Source organism: Cordyceps fumosorosea (assembly GCF_001636725.1).
Source record: "Cordyceps fumosorosea ARSEF 2679 chromosome Unknown scaffold_24, whole genome shotgun sequence".
Lineage (NCBI taxonomy): Eukaryota > Fungi > Ascomycota > Sordariomycetes > Hypocreales > Cordycipitaceae > Cordyceps > Cordyceps fumosorosea.
In genome coordinates, this window is record NW_017387324.1 from 316,763 (window position 1) to 340,363 (window position 23,601).

Genomic DNA, 23,601 nt, shown 5'->3' on the forward strand with positions numbered 1-23,601 from the left:
GGCAGAGCTGCACAGCGGCTACAGCTCCTCGTTGCCCTCGTCCGCGGACCAGGGTCGGCGGCGGCGCTCGTCGTCAAGCACGACGCGGTCAAAGTTGCGGATCAAGTCGTAGTAGAAGCCGAGCATCTTCATGTGCTCGCGCATATCGACGCGCTCGTCGATGGTGTGGACGCCGGCGCTGGAGCCGACCTTGGCCGGAGTGAAGCGGTAGATGTTGGGACTGAGGTCTGGTGGCGGACGTTAGAGGCTGCATTCTGCAGTGCAAAGGAGGGCGAGAACATGGCGAGAGATTGTACTTACCCAGGTAGTGGCGTGTGTCCGTGTTGCCGGTCATGATCTCGCCGACGGGGACGACGGTGCCGTCGAAGCGCAGCGAGTGCCGCGCGGAGCCAGCAAAGGTGTCCCAGACCTTGCCGCTCATCGGCGAGACGGAGACCGGCTCCGAGACCTGGTCGGCGCGGATGCTGATCTTACCGGCGCCGCCCACGCGGGTGACGCCCGGGTGGTACTTCCCGCCGTCGTGCTCGAAGGCGGACAGCGAAAGGTTGCGCCTCTCCACGATGGGCTCGATGAGCTTCACAACGCGGTGCATGACCGCGTCGATGCCGTCGTCGCGGGTGACGCGGTAGTTGACGCCGAGCGTGACCTTCTCGGGCAGCGCGTTGATCTTGCCGCCGCCGAAGATGATGTCGACGGCCTGTGAGGTGCGCACACTGAACGGGTGAGCGCCGGAGGCTTCAGCGCCGCCGGCGGCGAGAAGCTCCGCGAGGCCGTCGAGGTCGCCGGCGTGCACGAGCCGGGTGACGTCGGGAATCTCGTCGGGGGAGTACCGGGCGATGCAGGCCAGGTGCGCCCACGTGGGGCTCTCCCTGGTCATGACGGGCTCGTACGGGTTGGCTTCGAGCTCGGAGACGAGCTCGGACATGATGCCGATGGCGGTGTTTGGTGGCGGCACGGAGCTGTGGCCGCCGCCGACCTCGAGGTCGAACCAGACGTCGAGGTAGCCCTTCTCGGCGACCGCCGGCAGCACGTACACGACGTCGCCTAGGTCCTGAACACCGAGGCCGCCCTCGTCGAGGATGATGGCCACGCCTTCCTCGCCGTAGCGGTCCATCAGCACCTCGTTGATGCGCGCGGCGCCGCGGTACCCGGAGCACTCCTCGTCGAAGCCGGCGGCGAGCACCACGGTGCGGCGCGGGCGCCAGGGCACCTGCGTCAGCATCACCTCGAGCGTGGTCAGCAGCGCGGTCAGGCTGTTCTTGTCGTCGCTGGCGCCGCGGCCCCAGAGGAACTGGCCGTCATAGTAGCCCTCAAAGGGAGGGTAGGTCCAGGCGTCCTCGTCCTGGACGGGGACGACGTCCTGGTGGGCGGTTAGGAGGATGGGCTTGAGCGAGGGGTCGGCGCCGGGGACGGTGTAGACCAGGCCATACTTATTAATGCGCTCGACTTTGGCGTAGTTGTGCCTGTCAAATATGTTAGCCAAGGTTCGGGAGTGAGGGGGGGCAAACGTACAGGGCGGGATAGGTCCGGCGGAGGACGCGGTGAAGCTCATCAAAGGGCGCCCAGCGCGGGTCCTCACCGATGGGACCGAGATCATCGTAGCACACGGAAGGAACACGTACGATGGCCTGGTGACGCTCGACTTGGCGCTGCAGCGCCCAACGGTTGCCCCAGAGCTGGTCACTGTTGGGGAGGCCGTCGGCGGAGGGGTCGAGGACCGGGGGCAGCCGGCACTCGTCGACGTCCGAGGTGACGGAGGCGGCAAGCGCGTTGTTATCTTTGTCGTGGACGGCGCGGGCCGAGGTCGGGGCCACGAGAGCGGCGGCCAGGCTGCCGGCCAGCAAGACGAGTTTGGAAAGGGCCATGGCGCTTGTGTGCAAGATTCGCAGAGGAAAATTGACTTGCGGAGGATACAGCAAAAGATGGATAGATGAGCCCAGTCTTAAATATGTAGTGAATGCGGGGGAATATCTTCAGCTTTTGTTTCGGGACAAGGTGTCGTACTGCAGACGCGGTCTCGGCAAGCAGCACGGCGTGGCTTGGAAGCTCCGTGCACGGCCGGGTAGGCGACCCGGCCGGTCCCCAGTTGCCGATGGGGCGGCAAGACCAACATGGTGAAGACCAGCGACACGGCCGGTCGTATCACTCAAAGGGCTGGTATCGTCGGGGGTTGATCTGATATCCGATGGGATGCTTGATGCTGCAGGCACATGCATCGGCACATGCACATGCACCGGCACATGCAAGCCCGACAATCTTTCATGTTGGGAGCAGGGCGAAGGGCGGGATGAGAACGGTAGTTGCGTCCGCAACGAACGAAGCTATCATCAGAGACAATTCGATGCAGTGTAATTCGTATGATTATACAGAAGGGAAGGACTACATAGGTAGCTAGCTAGGGACAGTTATGATGGAAGAGGCAGGCAGGTAGGTACAGTATGTGGCAATGCGGCAGGCGGCCCGCCACCAGCAGGAAGGAGCTACCCTGGAGGTAGAAGCACTTTTCCCTGGCCGGAACCGGAGACTGCCGCTTCCCAGCGAATGGGAAGAGCGTGCAAAGGGACGAGTTAGTACGGGAGTACAGATACAGATTAATGAATACAATGTTTCAACACGGAGAGAGCCTTTCCCGCGTCAATACTTGCTTTGTGCGGCATGCACCTCAATGGCGCCCTGCCCTGCTGTGGGATAGAGTTCAGGGCGCAGTCTCCGAGACACCGGCGTCAGCATCTGCAGCCAAACACCAAAGAGGCGAGTACACCAAAGAGGCGAGTACACCGAAGATCACAGCAGGTGGAAAATTCAGCTCGCGGATTATTAAACCGCCAGGAAAGCTGCTGGTAGCTAGATGCTGATAAGGGGGGCATGTCAAGGCCGACCGCGAACGGGGATAACTAGGCCGGACACGTCGGAAGCAACTGGCTGGGATATGATATCATCGCTCGCCTCGCCAATAGGCGAAAAGACTGGGCAAGGGCGGCCACGACGAGCAGCGCCTCTTCCGTTGTCCGCGGACTCTCTCTTCTTAAAACCCGTGGCCAGGCTCATAGTGAGGAATTATTCGACCTGCCGGAGCTTTCATCTTTGCAATATTTTTTTTTTGCATTAAATAAGATGATAAAGAAGCACTGCACGATCGCGTCGTCCATCTCCTGCATGCCCATCACCAGTGAAACCATCGAGATGGTGGTTCGGCCGACGCTAATAGCAATAACGCTTACAACGTTCTCGGCCGGGTCAACACACCAAGTCTACAGGGAATTGTCCGCGGGTTGGTTGTGAGCTAGCGTGTTAGTATGTGTTGGTATTTGAAATCGACAGTGAATCGGCGGATGACGACACCAAGCGCTTGTGGGAAATGGTCGGTGCCATCTTACATCCAAGAGATCTCGCGTCCAAGTCGGCCTGCAAGACTCCGCGATTTGACGCCCTAGACCATCTAAATACCATTGTCCTTGCCCATCTCGCATCCGAGACATTCTATTCTTTTGACACACACGCTCTCGATGGAGCCATGATTGGCAGTCTCGCACCACCACCACCACCACCATCTCAGCCCGTGTAAGTGCATGCAGCCGCCTGCATCACGATCCGACAGCATCCCCCCCCTCATATCTCCATCGGACCTCGTCCACCCAGCCATCATCATGCAGTCCCTCAGCCGCTTCTTCTCCTCCGCGACCAACAAACCCATCAGAACCGCCCACCTCACCTCCACCGAGCCGCCCTTCCTCAACGCCGCCGGCTACGTCGACTTCGCCCCCTCCGACCCGGAGAATCCCATGAACTGGTCCGTCCCCCGGCGGGCCTCCATCTCCGCCGTCTCCGTTCTGCTCGTCCTCAACGCCACCATGGCCTCCTCCGCCCCCAGCGCCGTCACCGCCTCCCTCACCGCCCACTTCCGCGTCTCCCCCGAAGTCTCCGCGCTCACCGTCACCCTCTTCCTGCTCGGCTACTGCGCCGGGCCCTTGCTCTTCGCGCCCCTCAGCGAGTTCTACGGCCGCCGCCTCATCTTCGTCCTCACTTTCGCCGGGTACCTCGCCTTCTCCTTCCTGACCGCGTGGCCGCCCAACTTTGCCGCGCTGCTGGTCGGCAGGTTCCTGACGGGCACGTTCGCGTCGGCGCCGCTGAGCAACGCGCCGGGCGTGCTGGTTGACCTCTGGAACCCGGTGCATCGGGCCACGGCGTTTGCGTGCTTCTCTACCATGGTGTGGATCGGCCCGGCGGTCGGGCCGGTGCTGGCGGGCTTCCTGCAGCTGACCGAGGGCGGGGAGGGCTGGCGCTGGTGCTTCTGGGTGCTGCTGTGGCTGGCCGCGGGCACGATGCTGCTGGTCATCACCATCCCGGAGACGTACCCGCCGGTGCTGCTGATGCGCAAGGCGCAGCGCGCGCGGAGGAACGGACACGACGTCAAGGCGCAGATTGAGGATTCGGACCGGTCCCTGGCCGGTGCGTACCGGGTCGCCCTCACCAGACCGTGGATCATCCTGTTCGACACGATATCACTGCTGTGCGCGGTGTACCTCGCGGTCGTGTACATGCTGCTCTACATGCTCTTCTCCATCTACCCGATCGTCTTCCAGGAGATGCGCGGCTGGAACCCGGGTGTCGGCGAGCTCCCGCTGCTCGGCACCGCGGTCGGAGCGGCATGTGGTGGCGCCGTCGTGGCCTTTGATGCGCACCTCCGCCAGCGAAAGATTGCCTCCGAAAAGCTGAAAATGGAAGACCTCACGCCCGAAGACCGCCTGCCGCTGGCCATGGTTGGCGGCATCGGCTTCTGCATCGGCATGTTCTGGCTCGCGTGGTCCGCCAACTACAAGTAAGCATGCATCTCTCTCTACGCATCCCCCTCCGGATGTCCAGTACTGACCTCCGATAACAGCTCCGTCCACTGGATCGTCCCGACCATCGGCGGCGGCGTCCTCTCCGCAAACATGCTCCTCGTCTTCGTCGCCTACTTCAACTACCTCGTCGACGTCTACCTCATCTACGCCGCTTCCGCGCTCGCCGCCAACACCGTCGTGCGCTCCGCCGGCGGCGCCGCGGCGCCCCTCTTCACACGCCAGATGTTCTCGGCCATGGGCGTCGGCGGCGGCGGATCCCTAGTCGGCGGTGTCGGCGCGCTGCTCGCCGTCATACCCTTCCTGTTCTACAAGTACGGGCCGCAGATCCGCGCGCGGAGCAAGTTCTCCCCGACGGGCGAGAAGGCGGCGCCCAAGGGGCCGGGGGAGGAGGAGCCGAAGCAGCAGCAGGGTGGCAGGTTCGAGGACGTGGCGGACGAGGAGACGGCGCTGGAGACGACGTCCAACGAGGGCTCGAATTGTGGCCGAAAATGATGAGAGAAGTGGTGGTAGCGCTGGAGTTGATTTATTGGATAGAGCCGTGATGGTAAGCAGACATACTTGTATCATCACGGGGTGTAAAAAGTACACTAAGATAAAGCACATCTAAATTAGTTTAATATATACAGGAATAGATAATAATACTTCTTACAATTGGGGGTCTCGAGGCCCGACAGCACGAGCACACAGCATTGGCTGTACATTTACCAACAGATTCTGACTACAATATTGTATTGTTGGTTAGTCCAAGGGCAACCGTGTTTTAGTATTGGCGGCGACAAAGCTCCGTTTTTTTGCCAGACTTGCGTCTCCTGTGATCCTGCATACCTGCGGGTTCCGATGTTCGTACTTGGCGACCGCATGTCAAGCAACAGGGCAATTTTCGGAGTCTGTGACGCACCTAGGATTGAGAGGCGCGATCACGACTACATCTTATTGTCTGAAACAAGGTATTTGCTTTCCAATATCGAAAGACACTCTAAATCGACGATTGAGATTGACCTCGGCAAGCTCCCCTTTCCATTCCGCGCTCCTGCACCACCACCTCGCAACTGGCCTGGTGGCCCTACTTCTGCTCTGAAAATCAGGCCTTGCATCTGCGACGGCCCATTCTCCATGGCGCCCAGCGATAAAAAGGACACACGCAGAGCAGGCAAAAACGAACCGATTCCTGGGTGCGGTGCTGTGAGTCTGGTCTGAGGCGGGCAGCATGATGAGCCCCTGCCTCTCCTCGCCCGGGTGTGTCAAAGGCGACAACGAGTAGTCAACTGCGAATTCAATTCCGCGCTGTGTTTCGAAACCCGACCTGTCTTCTCTCACATTCTACTTTTTTACGTAGCTGTGATCAGTTTCATCGGATTCACTCCCCCCTAAGCTTTCGCGATGAAACATGTCCCGCACCGTTTCCTCGCACTCCACAGCCTTCATGCAGCCCGTTGAGAGAACAAGACGCTGGAATGCCGCGTCATTCTGGGCCTTGTTTCCTTGACTGATGAAAAAAGCTTGACTGTAGCATCCCTGCGGTCGCATTTCAAAGAGGAAACTAGCTTGATTCGCAGTGGCTCTTCTCTTCATGTTCAAATCAACTTGCCAATCAAGACACCCAAAAGAGCCATGATTGCGTGATTAACATGATCCAATTGAAATATGTTCCGGTGATTTCTCAAAAAAACCCGCCTCATTGAAATCGTCATCGTCCGGGCGTACAAAAACTCTGCGTCATCCCATCCCATCCCATCCCTCCTCGTCATCCCACCTCCGACGGCGTCACCAGCCCATCATGCGCCACGTCTACAGCCAGTGAATTGCACCGAAACTCCCCGTCATCTGTACCAAGGCTAATCAATGCCTGACATGGACGGAGGAAGAAGAAAAGTCATCGTCGTGTAAGTGGCTGGTGTCAAACTGAGACAACATTCCAGTCCTGGTCAGACATCGGACGTCGGTGGGCGGCGGCACGGTTACATTCTTCACCCGATCGCCGCCTCCACCACCACTCCGTACAGATTCCTAGTTCCGTGAGGAGCTTTACCTAGAGCTTGGTTGTCTCAGTCGTGACCTCCTTTGGGATAGCTTCAGCCACGTGGTGATGCAATCCAGCAAGAAGAGGTGCAGCAGGCAGGAGAAGAAAAAAAGAGCTAAGCTAGCTCACGTCGAAAATCCCCGTCATATGCGGGAGCGAAATGTCCCGATCCTCTGGCAAAATTGTGCGAGGTATGCTGCTTGATATGCCGCAGATGAGAATCCCCCCAAGGGCTAGGCAGATTGCAAACACGATGATGATGTATGGGTATCATGGTTGTTAAGTATCATTAAGGTGTCGATGTATATACCCTCTCTATTCCACTGCGTCTATTGTCGCGCTGCCTCAAGAAAGTCGTAAAGTAAACACGTAAAAAAAAGACAAACGCCAAAATCCTTTTACCTGACAAATTGTCAATAAAAATAAAACGCCGAAATATGAATCGCTGTTTTCTGCCGCCATCGTCCCCTGTTGAATAAAGAAATAATACTCAGCTCAGCTAAAAGCTGAACAGGCCGCTGCGGCGTTTGCCGAGCGGGTAAACAATCAGGGCACTCATAAAGAGGCCCACGCTGAGAGAAATGGCAACCTGAATCACAAGGAACAGCACGTTGAAAGCTGTGCCGTCCATGCTCCCCAGGGTGCCCGGCGAGGTCTTGATCGTCGTCGTGTTGCCGGTCGCCTCGTTCGCGGAGGTGATGCCGGCGAGGAGCGAGCCACCGGCCGCAAGACCAGACGGGACTTGCACAAAAATGGCCGGCAGCATGGCTGCCGCGGCAAGGCTGTAGCCTACACTTCGTCTGCTCTCCTGCTTCTCCTTGGCAATGGCGCTGCTCGTCGCCGATTCCGCATCCGAGATCGACCCTGTCCATAGGTTGGACCTGTTGCTGCGCCTGCTGAAGTAGCGACGCGTCACGTTCTTCCTCCACCAATCGGTAAAATCCAGCCAGATGTTGTCTGCGTGTCGGCCCAGGCGCGAGTACAAGTTGGCAAGGATACCGACAGTCAGCGCGCCCAACATGTTGGAGATTTGCCCGCTGCCCTTGAAGTAGAGGCTAGTGTAGCTGTTGACCGCATAGCCCGCGACGGCCATGACCAGCATGGCAGGGATCTGCCGCCATTTTGCCTGGTTGACGATGCACAGACACAATGTGAAGCAGGGAACGAAAAACATGTACCACCCTCGATCGAGTGGGTTGGAACAGTGTGTCTCGCTGGCTGCGTTGGAGTCCATCATGCCATAGAGGGTAGCTCCGATGGTGATTCCATATCCTAGGAATAAAGTGTAGATGAGAGCATACACCATGCGAACCCCGCCCGCAACAAGGTTGTGACTCTGAAGCTCCAGGGAGGCGCACAGCACAATGTAACCGGGAAGAATGAGCGCAATACTGCTCTGGGCGAGAGCCGAAAAACAAAAGAGCTGTCCGTTGTTGATGGAGCCAAAGCCCCGAGCGATAAACGAAGTGATGATGGAAGCCGAGACCTCGAAGACGTGCGCATACAGTTCATTGCTTGGTGCAAAGACCAGCTGAAGGATGCCGACGATGCAGCCGAGGATGAAGGCACAAGGTAAGTCGATGAAGCGGCCTTCGAACGCAAAGGGAGCGACACTGGCTGATGCAACGCCGTACATGATGATCCGGAACCAGATGGGGAACTTGGCGTCGCTGGTGATGACTTCATCGAGGTGCTTCGCTGCATCCTCGACCCCGAGTTTGTCATGTACCACGTGCTTGTAAATGTTGTGCACGTCGCGAAGCTTGCCCAGGTCGATACCCTGTGGCACACGAACAAGCTTGACCTCGGTCGTGTGGGTGGAGCTGTCATCGAATGAGATGATCATACATGAAGGCAGATACAAAAACTGACTTTCAATCTCGAGGACGCGAGCTGACATGGTCATGTACTCTTCGAGCCGATGGGTAGGGGCACCGTACATCATGAGAGCCCGGCATAGCTTCATGAGATACCGGTGACGGGCGATGGTTCCGGCAATATGAACAGTGATGCGGGCCTGCTCCTTTTTCGGCTTGAGCGGCTTCTCCTTCTTGATTTTGTGCTCCCATTGGTCGGATATTTGACGGGACACGGGTACGGCGAGCATGGAGGATGATTTGAGCAGCTCGTTCAAGGCGAGCGAAGAGGTCGACGACTGCGACTTGTGATAGGAAAAGAGATTCTTGCTGTGATCAAATTTGCTGCTTCCTGCGGTGGATGGTCGTCTGGAGTGAGATGGCGAGGAGCGCGGGGACATGACGGGGGTTGTTGCGGTTGAGCTGAAATCGATGCCGTGGCCACTCGCGTTCTGTCCTTTATCATTTTGGTAGAGCTTCAGCAGCGATGAAAGGATACCGCCACGATACTGTGTCGGGCGAGGCACATAGTCCTGATCTTCGGTGGTGATGGGTGTAAAGGTGCCGGAGCTGGAAGACTTATGGTGTCGGTGGAAGAAGTCGGTCCCCGTGTTAGTTCTCATGGCGTGAGACAGCACCAGCGATTCTGCGACATTGAGATGGTCCAGAGACGAGTACGGGGTGCGGTGTCTGATGGAGCCGTTAGGTGCCTGTGAACCGTCATAACCCAGCCGCTCATCCAGATCATCGAGGAAGGACTGGAATGTAGCATTGGAGTCGAGCGATCCACGCTTAGACACAGGTGACGAGTACCCTCCCACAGACATGGCCAGACGATCAGCCCGCTGCCGTGCGTCGGTGATGGATCGAACCTGACGCTGACTGGCCTTTTGCTCTGCGAGGTCGGCCTCCTCGCGCTCTTTGGGAGCATCGTAGCTAGTGTTACGACGCAGGGCAGGTCTCGGGGGCCGAACAAGGTTCGGGGTCTGTGCAGCCGGGATTTGGGGGGAGGTGTCACCGTCCCAGGGCGTCTTGCTCTCGGGAGCGGGCTGCTGATCCTTTTCCGAGAGGATCTTGGTCAACGCAATGGCGAGCTCCTGGGCATCCGGCGCTCCGGGCTGTGCCGTGCCTTGGACAGAAGGTGTGGAATTGTTGGAGACCTGGTCGGGGAGTAACAGTGCGGCATCCTTGGAAGAGGAGACACCAGCAAAGCTGCCACTGGCAGAATGCCAACCAACACGCTTCTTGCCCTTGCGGGCAGCGCCCAGGCTGTCACCAGAAGTCGGGGGGATGCTGGCCTCGTAGGGTGGTGGTGATGGCTGTGGTAGTGGTGTCGCCATGATCGTTGACGCTAGTGTTGGTGATTCTTGCAACCAAGACAAGGTCTCACCCTCTGCGAGAGAGAGTGAAGAAAGCGTTCGTAAGGTGGCATGAGGAGGAAAGGAGCGAGCAGAGTCCCGGACCACAGACATATAGCTTAGCTAAAGACAAATAAATCGGGTCGCTGAGAAATGCAACGAAACTGTCGGACACGATCGAGAGACCACAGTAGGCCGAAGTCGCATATCGCATAGTGGTGGGGGTGGCAGGGACCAAGAGCATACCACTGCGAGTTCAGGGCGAACCAGGAGTCAAACAAAAGTTTTCTCGTGTCTGTCTGGTCAAATCAGCGGCACTGCCTCTGACGGTTCCATCTTTTCTTTCCGCAGAATTTGCCATTATCGGTCGTGCCTGGGCTCTGTGGATTTTTGCTTCAAAGCCTAATTACCGTGACAGTCGGTCGCGCGGGCGGCAGACCGATAGTGGTGGTGCCTGCTGGCGGCCCAATTGGACGAGGACATGGTTGCGAGTCGGTGCTAATAAAAAATCTTTGATAGCAGAAGAGTGGGCTCTGTTTCCGCTCTTTTTCTCTTCCCTCACGCCTTCGAACCGTCGTGGTGGTGGCTCTTGATCGCGGCGCCCGGCCGGGCGACTCCACCGCGGGCACCCGTCCACGGTGAACTAAAACCGGCTTCGCGCCAGACGGAGGAAGGAAGGGGAGTCTAAAGAGCGGATAGGCGTAGCATCCTGCCCGTGTGTGTCCACCATAGCCTAGAGGGACCCGGGTGGGAGGTTATCTTGGTGGCGAGCTGGGCCCTTGCTGAGTGAGGCAACCTTTGGATGACGAGCCATCTCAAACCCCTCCTTGCAGCTTGTTTCACCCCTGATGCGATGCGAAGTCCATCCTGCGAGAAGCGTTAGAAGAAATCAGAAGAGCAAATCAAACAGATCATTACTGACAGGTCGGGGTTTGGTTCCATAAACCCTAGGCCAGCCTCCGTCGCGGTGGCGTGTCCTCGGAGAAAAAAATTCGAATGCCAGTGCTGTTGGTGAGTTGCCACTTCTCTAGCCGCCCAGCCACCGTGAGGCGTCCGCTTATCATAGCAAGCCTCAGTGCCAGCCTAGAAACACACGTGATTCAGACACATCACAAAACTTCCGTCGCCCGTCAAACTGCTGTCTCACTAACTAATTTACGAGCCAGATGACAAGTCTCAAGTTGGAACCGTGGCCATTTTTGGCCTTGGGTGACAGGCAAGTAATCGTCATGATTATCGTTTCAATAACGGGCCTCTTCTCAGGCAGCTTGGCATGTCAACCCCTGTGTGGTCTGCTGCCGGGATGTGACGACGCAGGGATGACCAACTCCCATGGTGCCTTTTTTCCATGATGCGATCATTTCGTTTTTTTTTTCTCTTCATCTTTATTCTTTTTTCTTGTGGTGGCTCTCCTTCTTGCCATGGCCTGAAGTTACCCTGACCGTCTTTTATTACCTCGTTTACATTGGTGGCATTTAGGCAATTCACTAACTTGCCCTTGTGCCGTCGTAACCTGCCCGCGAAAGCTTGCGTCTCATCTCTGAACTCCCATGTAATATGCACATGACTCCTTCCAAAACTACCATTTCTTCATGCGCAACCAACATCAGGACAGCGGGCCATGTCCCCGACGACAACTCCAACACTCGTCCCCTTGCTGCGACTGGTCTGTACAGAGTCTAGACCGCGTACCGAGTCGGCGACGCTGCGCTTCATTCAGGCCATTCTGAAGAGATGAGGACAATTCGTCACCCGGCCTTAGACTGCGGGATGCTGCCAACTTTGCCGATACGGGCCCTGCCGCATCCTCGTCAAGTTGTAGCGGAGTTTGGCTGTCGGTTCCAGCTGGCTCATCATGTTTCGTAGCTGCCACATCACAAGGAGATCAGCTACTAGGTTCCTCCTACGCCTACGCCAGACCTCCCCGTTTGAATCGCGACACAAATTGGCCGAACCTTCGACGGCGCCCTAACACGCGGCCGTGAAACGCAGAGAGCCAGTCATTGATTGGACGACCATGAAGCCGTCAAAATCATCTCAGTGCCGAAGATTCCGTCGTGGGGCGCCTCGTCAGGCCGAATGCAACTCGTCGCAGAGTCCCGGCTTGTAAATCAGCTTGTGATTCGAGCACGACACCAGCGGCAATCGCATCTCTGCAAGGTAACCACCTCACGAGCACCTTTCCTATAGAAGCGGTCAAAGGTGCACGAGGCAAAAGGGCTCAACCGTAGCAAGCAAGACGTGATTTCTTTTTCTCATTAAATGGTCCCGCACAGAGCCGCCTTGAGCCCCGTTCGGCTCGACGGGGCCGAGAAGTTCGGGATACCCTTTTCGGAAAGCGACGAGAAGAGCAAAAACAGGCCAAATTTTATTTTTGGAACCACTCAATCTATACACCCCTGTTCGGACCACGTTTTTTTTTTCTGCTTTTATTCCTTCGGTATTGCCTCTTTCATGTATGGCGGCCGGAGTTTTCCTGTGGCGTGCAACGGGGTGGCTACGGCTCACGGGGCCGTAATTATATCCAGAAGACGGTTCGGAAGAACTAATGGCCTGCATTTCTTTAATGGATACAATGAAAAGAATAAATAGTTCGAGGAGGGGGTCGCAAGCCATTGAACACGGGCTTCACAGTCGCACTCGGCTCCGCACTTATTACACCGAACTACCTGACCGGAGAAATCCCCGACAGCTTTCACGTGTGCAGAGTTTCGATAACAGCATCCCGCCCCGAAGAGCTCACAGCGTCCATCCAGTCGGCGATGTATATCGCGCACCGTGGGCTTAGCATCCATGATGTTGCCATTACCACCCCACCACCCCAAGGTGTACACCACTCGCCACCGCACGGAGTCAACAGCCGGGCGCGTCCGGGAGTATCAAGCCGTCACGGAACTCAAATCTTGATTTTCCCCCTTTGCCATATTCCCGTTGCAAGGTCAACAACGCCCGCCGATCGCAACCCTCCCCTCGCGAGTGTCGATCTATCTAGATGTGGGCTGCCCAACTCCACCAACCCTTCTCCCAGGCCGCGGCTTTCGCAACAATTCTCGAAACCGCCCTTGTACGGGGATAACAAACTCTCTTGCTACATATGTGTCATCCCTCCCTCGTAGATGGCAAACCAGCTTCCTTCGTATCTTTGCGTCGCAGCCAACGCAACGGAACCGAAGCTTGTAGCCAAAACCTTGATGGCTCGAAGATTGGCACATCGCGCATGATGCCCGACCTTGCGCATGCCCGGGTTGGTAAACTGGGTCACGTCGTTTTAACGAGACTCCTCCCCCTGCGTAGTGACCACATATGGGATCGGGGCGACAAGATGGACATTTTCCCACATTTCTTGTATTCTCTGATCGTCGTTGTCTTCTGGCATTGTACATGCCGGCATGATGGCAGGCCTTTGGAAATTGCAAAAGCCAGACCCAGTATCGCACAATACCTCGTAACATAGGACAGCCCAGCCCACCTACCAGACGGGTCTTGTTTGTGCTTGGAGATCGATGCAAGATCTCCTGTCAATCTGTCTGTTATCACAGTCTATTCATTGCTGTCTTTGGCAATCCAACTAGATGCAATAGTCGATATTTCACCAGACATCCATCTATCAACAGGCTCCTACCCATTCTTCCAACCTGCGCTCAGTCATACGCCTTCAACATGCTATTCGCCGGGTGCCCGATCGCCTTGTCTAGAATCGAGCGTGGCGTCGTCTCGGCCGTCTCAACTACCACAGTATCGCCGTCTCCCTCCTCATCCCGCGTCGCCACATCCCCATTATCCTCACCGCGCCACGAGGTGCCGTCCATGAACATCTTCAGTAGCGCCTGCGAGTTCCCGATGACCAGCGCCGTGCCCTCGTCCGTCACCGTCACCGGCGTTGTCGAGTTCCCGCTCAGGTCCCAAAACACCAGCTCCGGCACCTCGTAGCCTTCGGCAGCGCAGAGATCGCGAATCACCTCGTACGACGTCCTCCAATGCGCGGCGGCGCCCTCCTCCGCCTCGTCAAACTGCATGTCGCTGAAGACAAAGACGCGCTTGACCATGCCCGCGGGGGCGACCTTGCCAGCATCGGCCGCGGGCAGGATGAGGTCGCGGAAGATGCTCACAAAATTCGGGTTCCGCAAGTCGAGCTCCCAGCCTAACCGGAACATCTCTGTGAGCCGACTTTTCACCGAAGGAGTCCAGGTTCAACCGGACCAGCTCGGGTTGCACAGAGAAAGTGACAAAGCTGCCGCGAAAGGGGGCCTTTGTGGTTTCGGCGACGAGCATGGAGGGCCCGGCGGTGGCGTCGATATAATTGGTCCGTCTTTGGATATCCCTTCATCCATGCTTCCCGAGATGTCGCACACGGCGAGGCACGACTCGAGCGCGCCCGACTCCTTCATCTGCTTGACAATGGCTTTCCACTGCCCCTCCAGAAACTGCAGATTCATATCATTCATCTGGTGCTTCGAAACTTCCCTGGCTTTCAGATACGGAAGATTGCCTTTGTTCAGCTTAGTTCCCGCATCCAATGGCAACTCCTCTATCTGGTGTACAACGGCCGCCGGCGTCATGGTAGCCCCGGACATGGTCGCCTTTTCGAGCCCAACGTCGACAAGATAGTTTTTAACGTGGTCGCCGTCGTTCATGATAAAGGCGCGCTTGTGCAAGTCCATGGCCAGCGACGGAACCTTGCTGTAGTTGCAATCTCGCCACACATCTTGGCCGTTATCTTTCGCTCCACGACTTCTAGGTGCTTGCGCAGCGCCAAGGCGTCTCATCTATAAAGCTCCCCGGCATGTCGAAGCTACGTTTCGCGATCGTCTGTCGTCTGTCGACTCAAGAGCCGCAATTTGATCTCGCAGATGCAGAATCTCGGCAATCGAGCTCACGATGTATGTGTGACGGTCGTGAAAGCGATCGTCGGAAGGCGCCCACTTGGCGCAAAGCGAAATCATCCCACGGGCCTGAGCATCGCCTTGCCTCAGGGCATGCGTATCGATTCGTAGTTGCTCGGCAAAGAGGCGTGCGATGGCCAGGTGTAGCACTCTGGAGACAGGGATCGTCTTGAACGCTTCGGTGGCCATTTCGTGCCTCTCTTGCTCGATTTGCTTTTTGCTCTTGTATACCTGCTTATCTGGCCCCCAATTGGGAAGCGGGCTGATACCTCTCCCTTCTTGAGCCCATCTGACGGGTGAGTGTAGTTATGCTCTGTCTCCTTTGTCCATTCGCTTGCCTTCTCTGCGGTGGCATCGCTTCTCGATCGCGAGTATCCTGCGAAAAATCGTCTTTCACATTCAGCACGTCCAGGTCGTACTCGAGGCCTGGCGCTCCACAGACGCTCAACACGAGGATGTTGAGGAGGTCTTTCCAGTATCCATGGGACACGCCATACTGGACTTCAAAGCGACTGGAGTCGCTTTCCTGCTTCTCTGCGTGGACAATCTAAGTCTTGTCGTGAGGCCGTGAGGCCCTCGTGGCAAGGCACCAGCACGGAGCGAGTGTTTCTGAGGTACCACGGCGTTGTGTTTCCATTTTCTTTTTCTTTTTTCCGATTTCTTGCAGGCGGAAGTCAATGGAAGAAAGGCTTGGCTTTATATATGTGCGGCAAGTATCTCAGTATTCTTAAGAATATGGTTCATAAAGCTGGTCATGCCAAACTCTAAACCAGAGACTGGGAGGTGACTGCTGAGGTGGAATTTGATGGCGGCGGCTGCCTGAAACTACACACATGGCGGCGGCGCGAGATCGGTCTCGGCCAAGTATGATTAAATAGTCACCATTAAAAATCCGGCATTAAACTCTCTATTGTTTTTCATCTCATCTTATCAAGCAAAGTGTGGCTTGCCATAGCCGAGGCTAGCGTGGGTTGGAGATAAGGCAAGGGCGTTCGATCGACGCAGGTTGAGATAAGGCATGCACGGCTAGACGGGGAGTGGAACTGGGTTATCTTGATAAGAGAATCAGATGAGGTATATATTAAACTAAGATGTCGCCACGCAATGCAAAATTCAAGCATCCCCATCATGGTCACCATCGGTCGGTCGGTCCACGACCTGCTGCCGCGGTCGTCTACAGACGTCTGCTAAGCGTCTCGAGCAACTGTACCTCCTCCTGCGTCAGATACATCTCCTGCGGTACCACGACATCGCCCGGCCGGATTACGACCTCGTTGTGCTCGTGCTTGCGGTGCAAGATGTCCGCCAACGTCTCCGGCGACGGCTCCGCACCATCCTCCGTCTCGGAGCCAATCGTCTTCGGCTCTTCCGCCGTGGTCGCGCTGCCAGCCGGCGCCAGGCTCTCCGGATCCTCCTCCTTGGCGCGGTGCAGGATCGGTCGCTTGGCGTGCAGCGTCTCCGGCGTCCACCAGTAGACGGGAAAGCGGCGCTCGATGTTGTTGACGACGAGGGCGACGGCGACCATGAGCGTGCAGCCGAGCGCCATCACGGGGATGAGGAACCAGCCGAGGCCGAGGAGGCGGTCGTCGACGACGGCGAGCAGCGCAGTGGCGCCGGCGGGCGGGTGGACCGTCTTGGTGAGGGCCATGAGGGAGGTGGTGGCGGCGCAGGCGAGCGCGCCGCCGACGTACTGGATGCTGTCGAAGTGGTTGCTGAGGAGGAACAGCTTCGCGACGGCGACGCCAATGACGGACGCCAGCAACTGACCGATGAATGCATTGCGAGGCTGCGCGAGCGGAGACTCTATGGCGTAGAACTCGAGGACAGCGGTGGCGCCCTGGGAATGATGGTCAGCGGACGAACGGACGACGGGACTTGCTTGGAGGGGTACGGCGCGACACAGCACGCGGGGGGGGGCCAACGCACAAACGACCCGACGATAGCGGGCACATGGTGGCTCTCAAAGCTCGGAATGTGCGTCGAGACGACCTGGACAATGATGATGGCGCAGAAGATGCCGATAAAGGCCCAGAAGGTGGGCATGATGTTGCCCGTGTTGGCGGGCTTGGTCTTGCGGTAGCCCAGGAAGTGGGCGACTGGGTAGGGCAGGTAGCGCCATGGCGGCGCGGGAACGATTGGATCGAGGTATCGATCAATGTCAAAGTTCCATGCGTGATGGGAATTCGGTCGACGCATGGTTGCCGGTGTGTGTGGTGATTGACGTGCGCAGCAGCGTCGCGGTCGCGGCCACCGCTCTAAGGACAGCAGTCACTGGGGGAGGGCTTCTCACAGCGCACGGCAGGATGCAGGGGCTCGGGTTTCTTTTCAAGGCGGAATGGGAGACCGGATGGCTGATGGGACGGAGGATGACGAGGAGGAGGAGCAAAGACTTTTTTTGTGTCCCCTCCCTCATCAAACATCAGACAAGGGCGCGAGCGCGACAAACGAGAGACGGCGCCGACCGATGCCGTGCTGGAGCTGGCAGTTGCTGGTCTGGGCAGACCCACGTCTCCGAACGCCGTGGCGGCCCAAGGGATTTCATTGACTAATAACCGACTGACTTGAACATTTCCGCGGAACATCTTGGCTGGGGAAGCACAGCATCACTCCACGAAGCAAACGTTTGCTGCGATGAATCTGGCGAATGGCTCGAAACAGGTGGCAGTCAAGATCTAGATGATCTGTGATAACACATACTCCCAGGCACTCGGCTTGTCCTGCAGCTGTGTCGCATCTCGGGAAAGCTTCGGGATCGAGCAACGAACATGAGCAAGTGGACCGGAAATACCGTCGCCAGGCGGCATATAGCGCACGTCATTTTTCATCGTTCCCCCACAGTGTCCTATACCGCCCTATAACGCCCTATGACACGCTATACCAGAACGGCCATGTCGCCGCGCAAGAGGCGTTCTTCGCGTTGGCTCACACGGATCGAGGCGATGCTAGTAGTGTCCGATTTCAACTCCCGAGGCCTTCGATTCTTTCGTTCAAGCAAGCGTGTATTACTATCGTATCGTAGCTGACATACGCGCGCCAAGGTCGCACCGGATCTCGCAGCTACTGTAGCTGCATTGAGTATGGTACTTTTGCTTTTGTAAGAGTAAGATTGTCACACCATCATCAGTGCTGCTTAAAGGTAAAAAACACCCTGTGCTGGCATCCATCGTCAGTAGTCCCATTTTGTACGTCGAAGTCAGAGTATAAGACTTGTTGTCAAAGAGCACGTCGTCGGCGTCAGCAGCGTATGCTCGCAGGCCGTGCATACCCCGCGCGCCGAGTGCAGCTTCATAGTGCCATCGGGTCCTTTCACTTGAAGGAAGAAGTTGGAAGCCATAGGCAGGTCGTGCTGGCTGCAAGGTACAATTTGGCTGTCGAGCGCCACGCGAATATCTCGCCTCAGCTGCTCAGGGCGAGCGCCGTAGTATCTGTCTGGTTTCCCTGGCACAAGTGTTCCGTCGGTCAAGGCGTCAAGGTTTGTAAATGCTACATCACCTGCTGCCCACTTCCGATCGCCGATTTCGCCTTCGATAATGGGAATGATTGATGCCATCACGTCTGACTCTTTCGACACTTGAGCATTGGCTTCCTTGAATGCCCTAAAATGCTCGGCAGTAAATTTTGAAGGGGATATTGAGGCTCGATCTTGGGACAGCAGCTTGAGCACAGAAGCAAGATGAAACTATCAAGAGCCTGCTTGGCAGCACTCACGGTGGTGGAAGCGGGCCTAGGGGCTACAGCACTTTCCTTCCTCACAATGACTACCTCCCAGACCTACTACCTACATACATATCTGCGTATGCTCCAAGAGTAAAATTTACACTTGTGCAAGGCATTCCGGACAGATATCATGGCACTTGACTATCAATCGGTGTTCCTTGATATGCCGTGCTGTACTGTACATTTATCAGGTCACTCGGATAGGTAGGCGCCGAGTCCATATGCAGAGGACTTCCAACTGGAGCTGCTCGCTCACCTACTCTTTAGATTGGAGTTAATCTTGATATGATGTGCCAACTACAAACAAGAATTGCGATCGAGGATTTGGCTACCTATTTATTAGGTCACATCCAAGATGCTTGGCGTTGATTAGAGCAAAGCTAGCAGCATTCCAGGTTAGTTGGTGGCTGGTTGAAGGTAACCACCGCTAGCTAAAAATAGCAGCCCAAGTCAATCAATCTTGGGGCATCAATCAAGACTTGCAGGTTCACGATTTCACCATCACCTGCGGCTGGCCAAGCATATGCCTGGTACAGACCCTTGTTCTACGCTCGCATCACTTTCTTACGAATAATGGTTTGATTAGACTGACCAAGGCTTTTCTTTAGCCCAAGGCATCATCATTCAGCCTCAACTGCAGCCCCTTGGCCCTCTTGTTTGTTATCTGTAGCACAGGCAACTAACGGTCTGCAATGCAAGGTAAATTTTGCTAGATTCTAGGGTAAACTACCTATTTTGTTAGGGAACATGCGCCACATGGCTTCGATCAACACCCTCCTCCTCAACCCAGCCCCCGCATCTCAACCACAGCAGTCGTGCTTCGGAGCAGCGGCAGTAATATTGGTGACCGTGGTAGTGATAGTGGTGGCAGAGGCTGTAATCGTAGTTGAGTACGTGTTTGAGAAGGAGCCGTGTCGTCGGTTGGCCGTTGCTTTTTTCATCTCTGGATGGAGTAGAAATGGAGATGTTGATGATTGCTGTGGCAGATTGGAGCGGGCAATACGCTATTTATACTCGCACGGGCTGGATAAACAAGGTAGAATTCAGCAGACTCAATCACGCAGGGACAGACTCCTTGTCAGTAGCGCCTGACCTAATGGTGCTACTTGATTGCCATGGCCAACGCGTGAATCTACACATGCTGCCCGTTAGGCCACTGAAATACGAGAGAGTTGAGGAGGTGAAGGCGGTGACTGGATGTCTCTTGCTATTGATATCACAGCGACGGCGTACAAGCACTGGTAAAAGACGCCTGGTCATGAGGCCAGCATTTAGTCGTGAGACCAGGATGAGTAACAGATTGGGCCGCTTCCGCTTCCGCTTCCAAACTGATGTTGTGCAAATTACAGTTGCACCACGACCGCTGCAGACAGAGAAGGAGTACCACGGTTTGGTCACAGAGCATAGTGCACACCGGGTGAAGCAGTATTAGTCACCCCTCCCCCTCCAGCAACAGGACGGAGGAGACGGAAAACACAGGCGAGACTCTTTTTTTCGTACGGACTATAGGTAGCGCATGCGACTGTGATGCCAGCGTTCTTATTATAGAGATCTCGCAGATTCAGTAATGTGACTGAGAACTAGCCGTTGACTGTGCCGCGAGGAGAAATCACAAAAAGAGGCCCTGCGCAACATGTTTGCTGGGCGAGTCATCACCTTCTAAAAGGTGTCCCAGGTTTCCTCACCTAAGCTCTAAAAAAAGCCATATCGATATCCTGAAAGTGATTCTTAATGTCAGTCGTGATACCAGGGAACTCTGCAGAAATTTCTGGGTTGACGTTGGCGCGGCCTTGATGCCTTGATGTACTTGGGAGTGGTATCGGACAGTGGCAAAGCGTGCCTTCGTTCACACTTGCTCATAGTTGGGGGTGACTGCATTTTCCGTGTTGAAAAGAACAATTCTGATGGCATCTTGCACGCGGGCAAGTCGAGCGCTGTTGTCTCGAGTGCCGCCGGCGACTGCCATGGCTTCCTGTTCGGCAGGTTCCTGGCTGATGCGCGGCAGGCGCCCGGTCGGCGCTGGCAGGCTTTGCATGCAGAGTCTTGGGGGGATACAAGGCAAAGACGCAGCTGGTCTTCCAGTACTTACACGCCTAGCAGGATTACGTGCACTTGCGAAGCTGTCGCCAGGTCGCGGGCGTTGTTGCGTCTTCATCCATGTCTTGCTCCATGCTGCGTAACGAGGTAATCATGACAGTGCTGGCTGTCTTGGCATGTGCTGTCTATCAAGCAATGTCCGAAGGTCGGCGTTTCCATCATTTGCTTGGATTGGGATGCAAGGGGTGCAGCTGTAACAAACAGATTACTCGGGAGTTCAGTAACTCAAGGAGCTGTAATGGACATCTTGCGCTACACAAGGTACGGAGCATTGTAAATTTGAGGTACGTACCAAATTGTACTCGCTTAATGAGTGTTTTATTGTCTGCCATAGGGTTGACTGATGTGTTGCACTGCTTTTCAGCTCTCGCCACCTCCATAGCGGGAGAGACCGCACAACCCCTCACGCCGAGCTTTCCTGTGCCAAATTCTTCCTCTTCTTCTTTTGTGTAACCATCTCCCTTGACCGTTGTTCTTGTTAAAAATACGGAGAGTAAGAATGATGAACAAGCCACTCGAACTAACTGTGCCTTCAATCGTTTGCGATTTTTCACTCGATAAGCTCCCAGATACGATCATCGGCCTCGACTCCATCCTATGCAGTCTGCGGTTTCTCGATGGCGATGCCCTTCTAGACCATTCTTCCTTGTGCATTTTAGAATATGCCGACGTTCCTCTCTCCGAAATATCATACTCTGTGGTATCCTATCCATGGAGAGATTTACAGATGCCGCCGGATACGACCCCGCCAGAGGGTAGTTTCGGGGTCGTCGGTGCAGAACATGCGGATCCAACCAGTATCGATGTTCTACGTACCATTTGTACGGCTGCACGCGTGGGCAAGTTATCCCGGTGTGGATAGATAGGCTCTGCATCCTGCAGGACAACAAGCAAGACAAAACGTGGCAGATCCAGCGCATGCATGACTTTTATGCAAAATGCCAGATGTGCCTCGTGGTTCCTGGAGGTCTAGTGCGCCTTGCAGAGGTCAGCGACACGACATGTTGGGCGGACCGGGCTTGGACGCTCCAAGAAGCAGTCGCACCCGGTGGTCGCGAGGGGGAACGATTGAAGTGTGTCTTCAGTTTCACCGATCCCACCTTCGACGAGTTTCTTCGAAAATATTTGGAAACTCCAGAACTGAGTGAAGGGTTCAAGAGGTTCCTTCGACTAACAAGGCACAACCCCGTTCAGAACATCCTAGTACCGGGGTACTCGGCGATGGGTCCCCTTTTCGACATTTTCCACATGATTTGGGGCTGGACTGGCGCATTCAAGTATCACCAGCCGGGTCTAGAGCCGTGGGAATAGCACTCGTATTTTCCAGTGCGCATCGTTCGGGAGAGTCAAGCCTCCCTGCTGCGGCGGGCCATGAGCCTGCATGGGGTAGACATTTGGCGTGCAGCATACACTAGGACCTCGTCACGCCCGGTGGACATGATACTCAGTATTATGGGTTTGTTTGGCGTCACGCTTCCTGTGGGCGACTTCAGAGCAGAGGATCGCGTCAAGGCAACACTCAGGCTGCTCCAGGAACTCACGAACCGCAATGGACAAGCTGCAAACTGGCTGTATATCGCGCCTGAGCTGCCTCCGTCGCCACATCTCTCGACGCTGCTCGTTATGCCCGAAACATCAGAGAGCGGGAGGGCATACGTGATGACACCTGACGGAAGAAAGGCTACCCCTGAGCTCATCCGTGAAAGATGGGACAGCAGGGGTGCACCGTTTGGCAAGGTCAACGACAGGGGATATTTCATATTTTCTGCGCGAGCAGCGAAGGTCGTTGAACTTGCGGATTTGCATTGGAATGGAACCAGATCCCAGCTCGCTTCAAGCGGCTTCAACAAACCAGCAAAACAGCGTGTAGTCGCAGAGACAAATGGGTCGTCAATATTGGGCGCCACCAAGAGCTCATTGAAGATCCAGTCACTGGGCAGTCGAAGGGCACAAAGCGTGGAGATCCTCCGCCAGTTGGCTTTACAGAGTTAGTCTTGATGTTTGTCGAAAGCCATGCGGATGGGATGTACCATCGGATAGGAATGGAGAGACATATCGACGACAGTAAAACGGCTGGATGGGATTGGGAGTCGCACCAATTCCACGTTGGGGACAAGGAACGGGTGAGCGGGTGCGATTTGGTATCTCGCCGGCGGGACCTGTTGATACCAGAGATGTTGCAGAGCAATTCGGGTCAGATCCGAGTGGGTTTCATAATAAGAAGCGAGATATTTATGTATTTGATAGATGATTGGTTTTGAGTGATGAATAATGACAGATTCTAGTCCCGTACCTTAGATCCTCGCTGTGTACGAATACGGGGGTGTGTCTGGTACGTACCTTGGAGTACGTGCCCTGCTCAGCCACAACGCCTCATTACACGTACAACATGTACATGCGCACCCGCCACCCGCAAGATTGTCCACCCCGTCACCGTCACCATAACCCCATTCAAGTTTCCAGGCGGCCTCTTTGTGACTCGGTGACGTGTGCGAGGCTCTCAAGAGGAGCAAGAAGAAAGGCACAGAGCACTCCCGTGCGGCACGCTCCATTTCTTCCACAAACAACAGGCACGCCCCGACATTCGGGCATTTGTCTTTGTCCCTTCCTCCCACATCCATTTCCAACCCCAGTCAACGTCTACTCCATCCGCCAGTACCAGCGCCACACAACACCAAGAGCCTCCAACCCCAAGCGAGGAACCCCCGCTTTTTTAGTTTTTACCCTGACATTTCCGTCCCGACGACCCTCGATCCCACTCAAACGCATACGACCATTGTCTCTCTCAACCTTTCCGCTTCAACCATCCTGCCTGCTCCCATATCA

At 55.9% G+C, this 23,601-nt stretch overlaps 6 protein-coding genes across 6 annotated transcripts; 2 read left to right on the plus strand and 4 right to left on the minus strand.

Moving 5' to 3' along the window:
- Positions 1-18: 18 nt before the first annotated feature.
- ISF_07829 (Peptidase M20, carboxypeptidase S) lies at positions 19-1,865 on the minus strand (the record flags this gene model as incomplete). The annotated part of the gene is made up of 3 exons (XM_018851432.1): positions 19-227; positions 301-1,463; positions 1,513-1,865. 3 exons carry the CDS (start codon positions 1,863-1,865, stop codon positions 19-21), a joined length of 1,725 nt encoding a protein of 574 aa, XP_018701448.1.
- A 1,649-nt stretch (positions 1,866-3,514) lies between these two features.
- Positions 3,515-5,336, plus strand: ISF_07830 (Major facilitator superfamily domain, general substrate transporter; the record flags this gene model as incomplete). Its single annotated transcript, XM_018851433.1, has 3 exons — positions 3,515-3,561; positions 3,599-4,819; positions 4,883-5,336. 3 exons carry the CDS (start codon positions 3,515-3,517, stop codon positions 5,334-5,336), a joined length of 1,722 nt encoding a protein of 573 aa, XP_018701449.1.
- Positions 5,337-7,363: 2,027 nt separating this feature from the next.
- Positions 7,364-10,060, minus strand: ISF_07831 (DUF1212 domain membrane protein; the record flags this gene model as incomplete). The annotated part of the gene is made up of 1 exon (XM_018851434.1): positions 7,364-10,060. One exon carries the CDS (start codon positions 10,058-10,060, stop codon positions 7,364-7,366), a length of 2,697 nt encoding a protein of 898 aa, XP_018701450.1.
- A 3,659-nt stretch (positions 10,061-13,719) lies between these two features.
- On the minus strand, positions 13,720-14,739 carry ISF_07832 (hypothetical protein; the record flags this gene model as incomplete). The annotated part of the gene is made up of 2 exons (XM_018851435.1): positions 13,720-14,245; positions 14,429-14,739. The coding sequence occupies 2 exons, from the start codon at positions 14,737-14,739 to the stop codon at positions 13,720-13,722; spliced, it is 837 nt and encodes a 278-aa protein (XP_018701451.1).
- Positions 14,740-16,135: 1,396 nt separating this feature from the next.
- ISF_07833 (HPP family protein) lies at positions 16,136-17,157 on the minus strand (the record flags this gene model as incomplete). Its single annotated transcript, XM_018851436.1, has 2 exons — positions 16,136-16,798; positions 16,888-17,157. 2 exons carry the CDS (start codon positions 17,155-17,157, stop codon positions 16,136-16,138), a joined length of 933 nt encoding a protein of 310 aa, XP_018701452.1.
- A 5,055-nt stretch (positions 17,158-22,212) lies between these two features.
- ISF_07834 (hypothetical protein) lies at positions 22,213-22,767 on the plus strand (the record flags this gene model as incomplete). Its single annotated transcript, XM_018851437.1, has 1 exon — positions 22,213-22,767. One exon carries the CDS (start codon positions 22,213-22,215, stop codon positions 22,765-22,767), a length of 555 nt encoding a protein of 184 aa, XP_018701453.1.
- Positions 22,768-23,601: the final 834 nt, after the last annotated feature.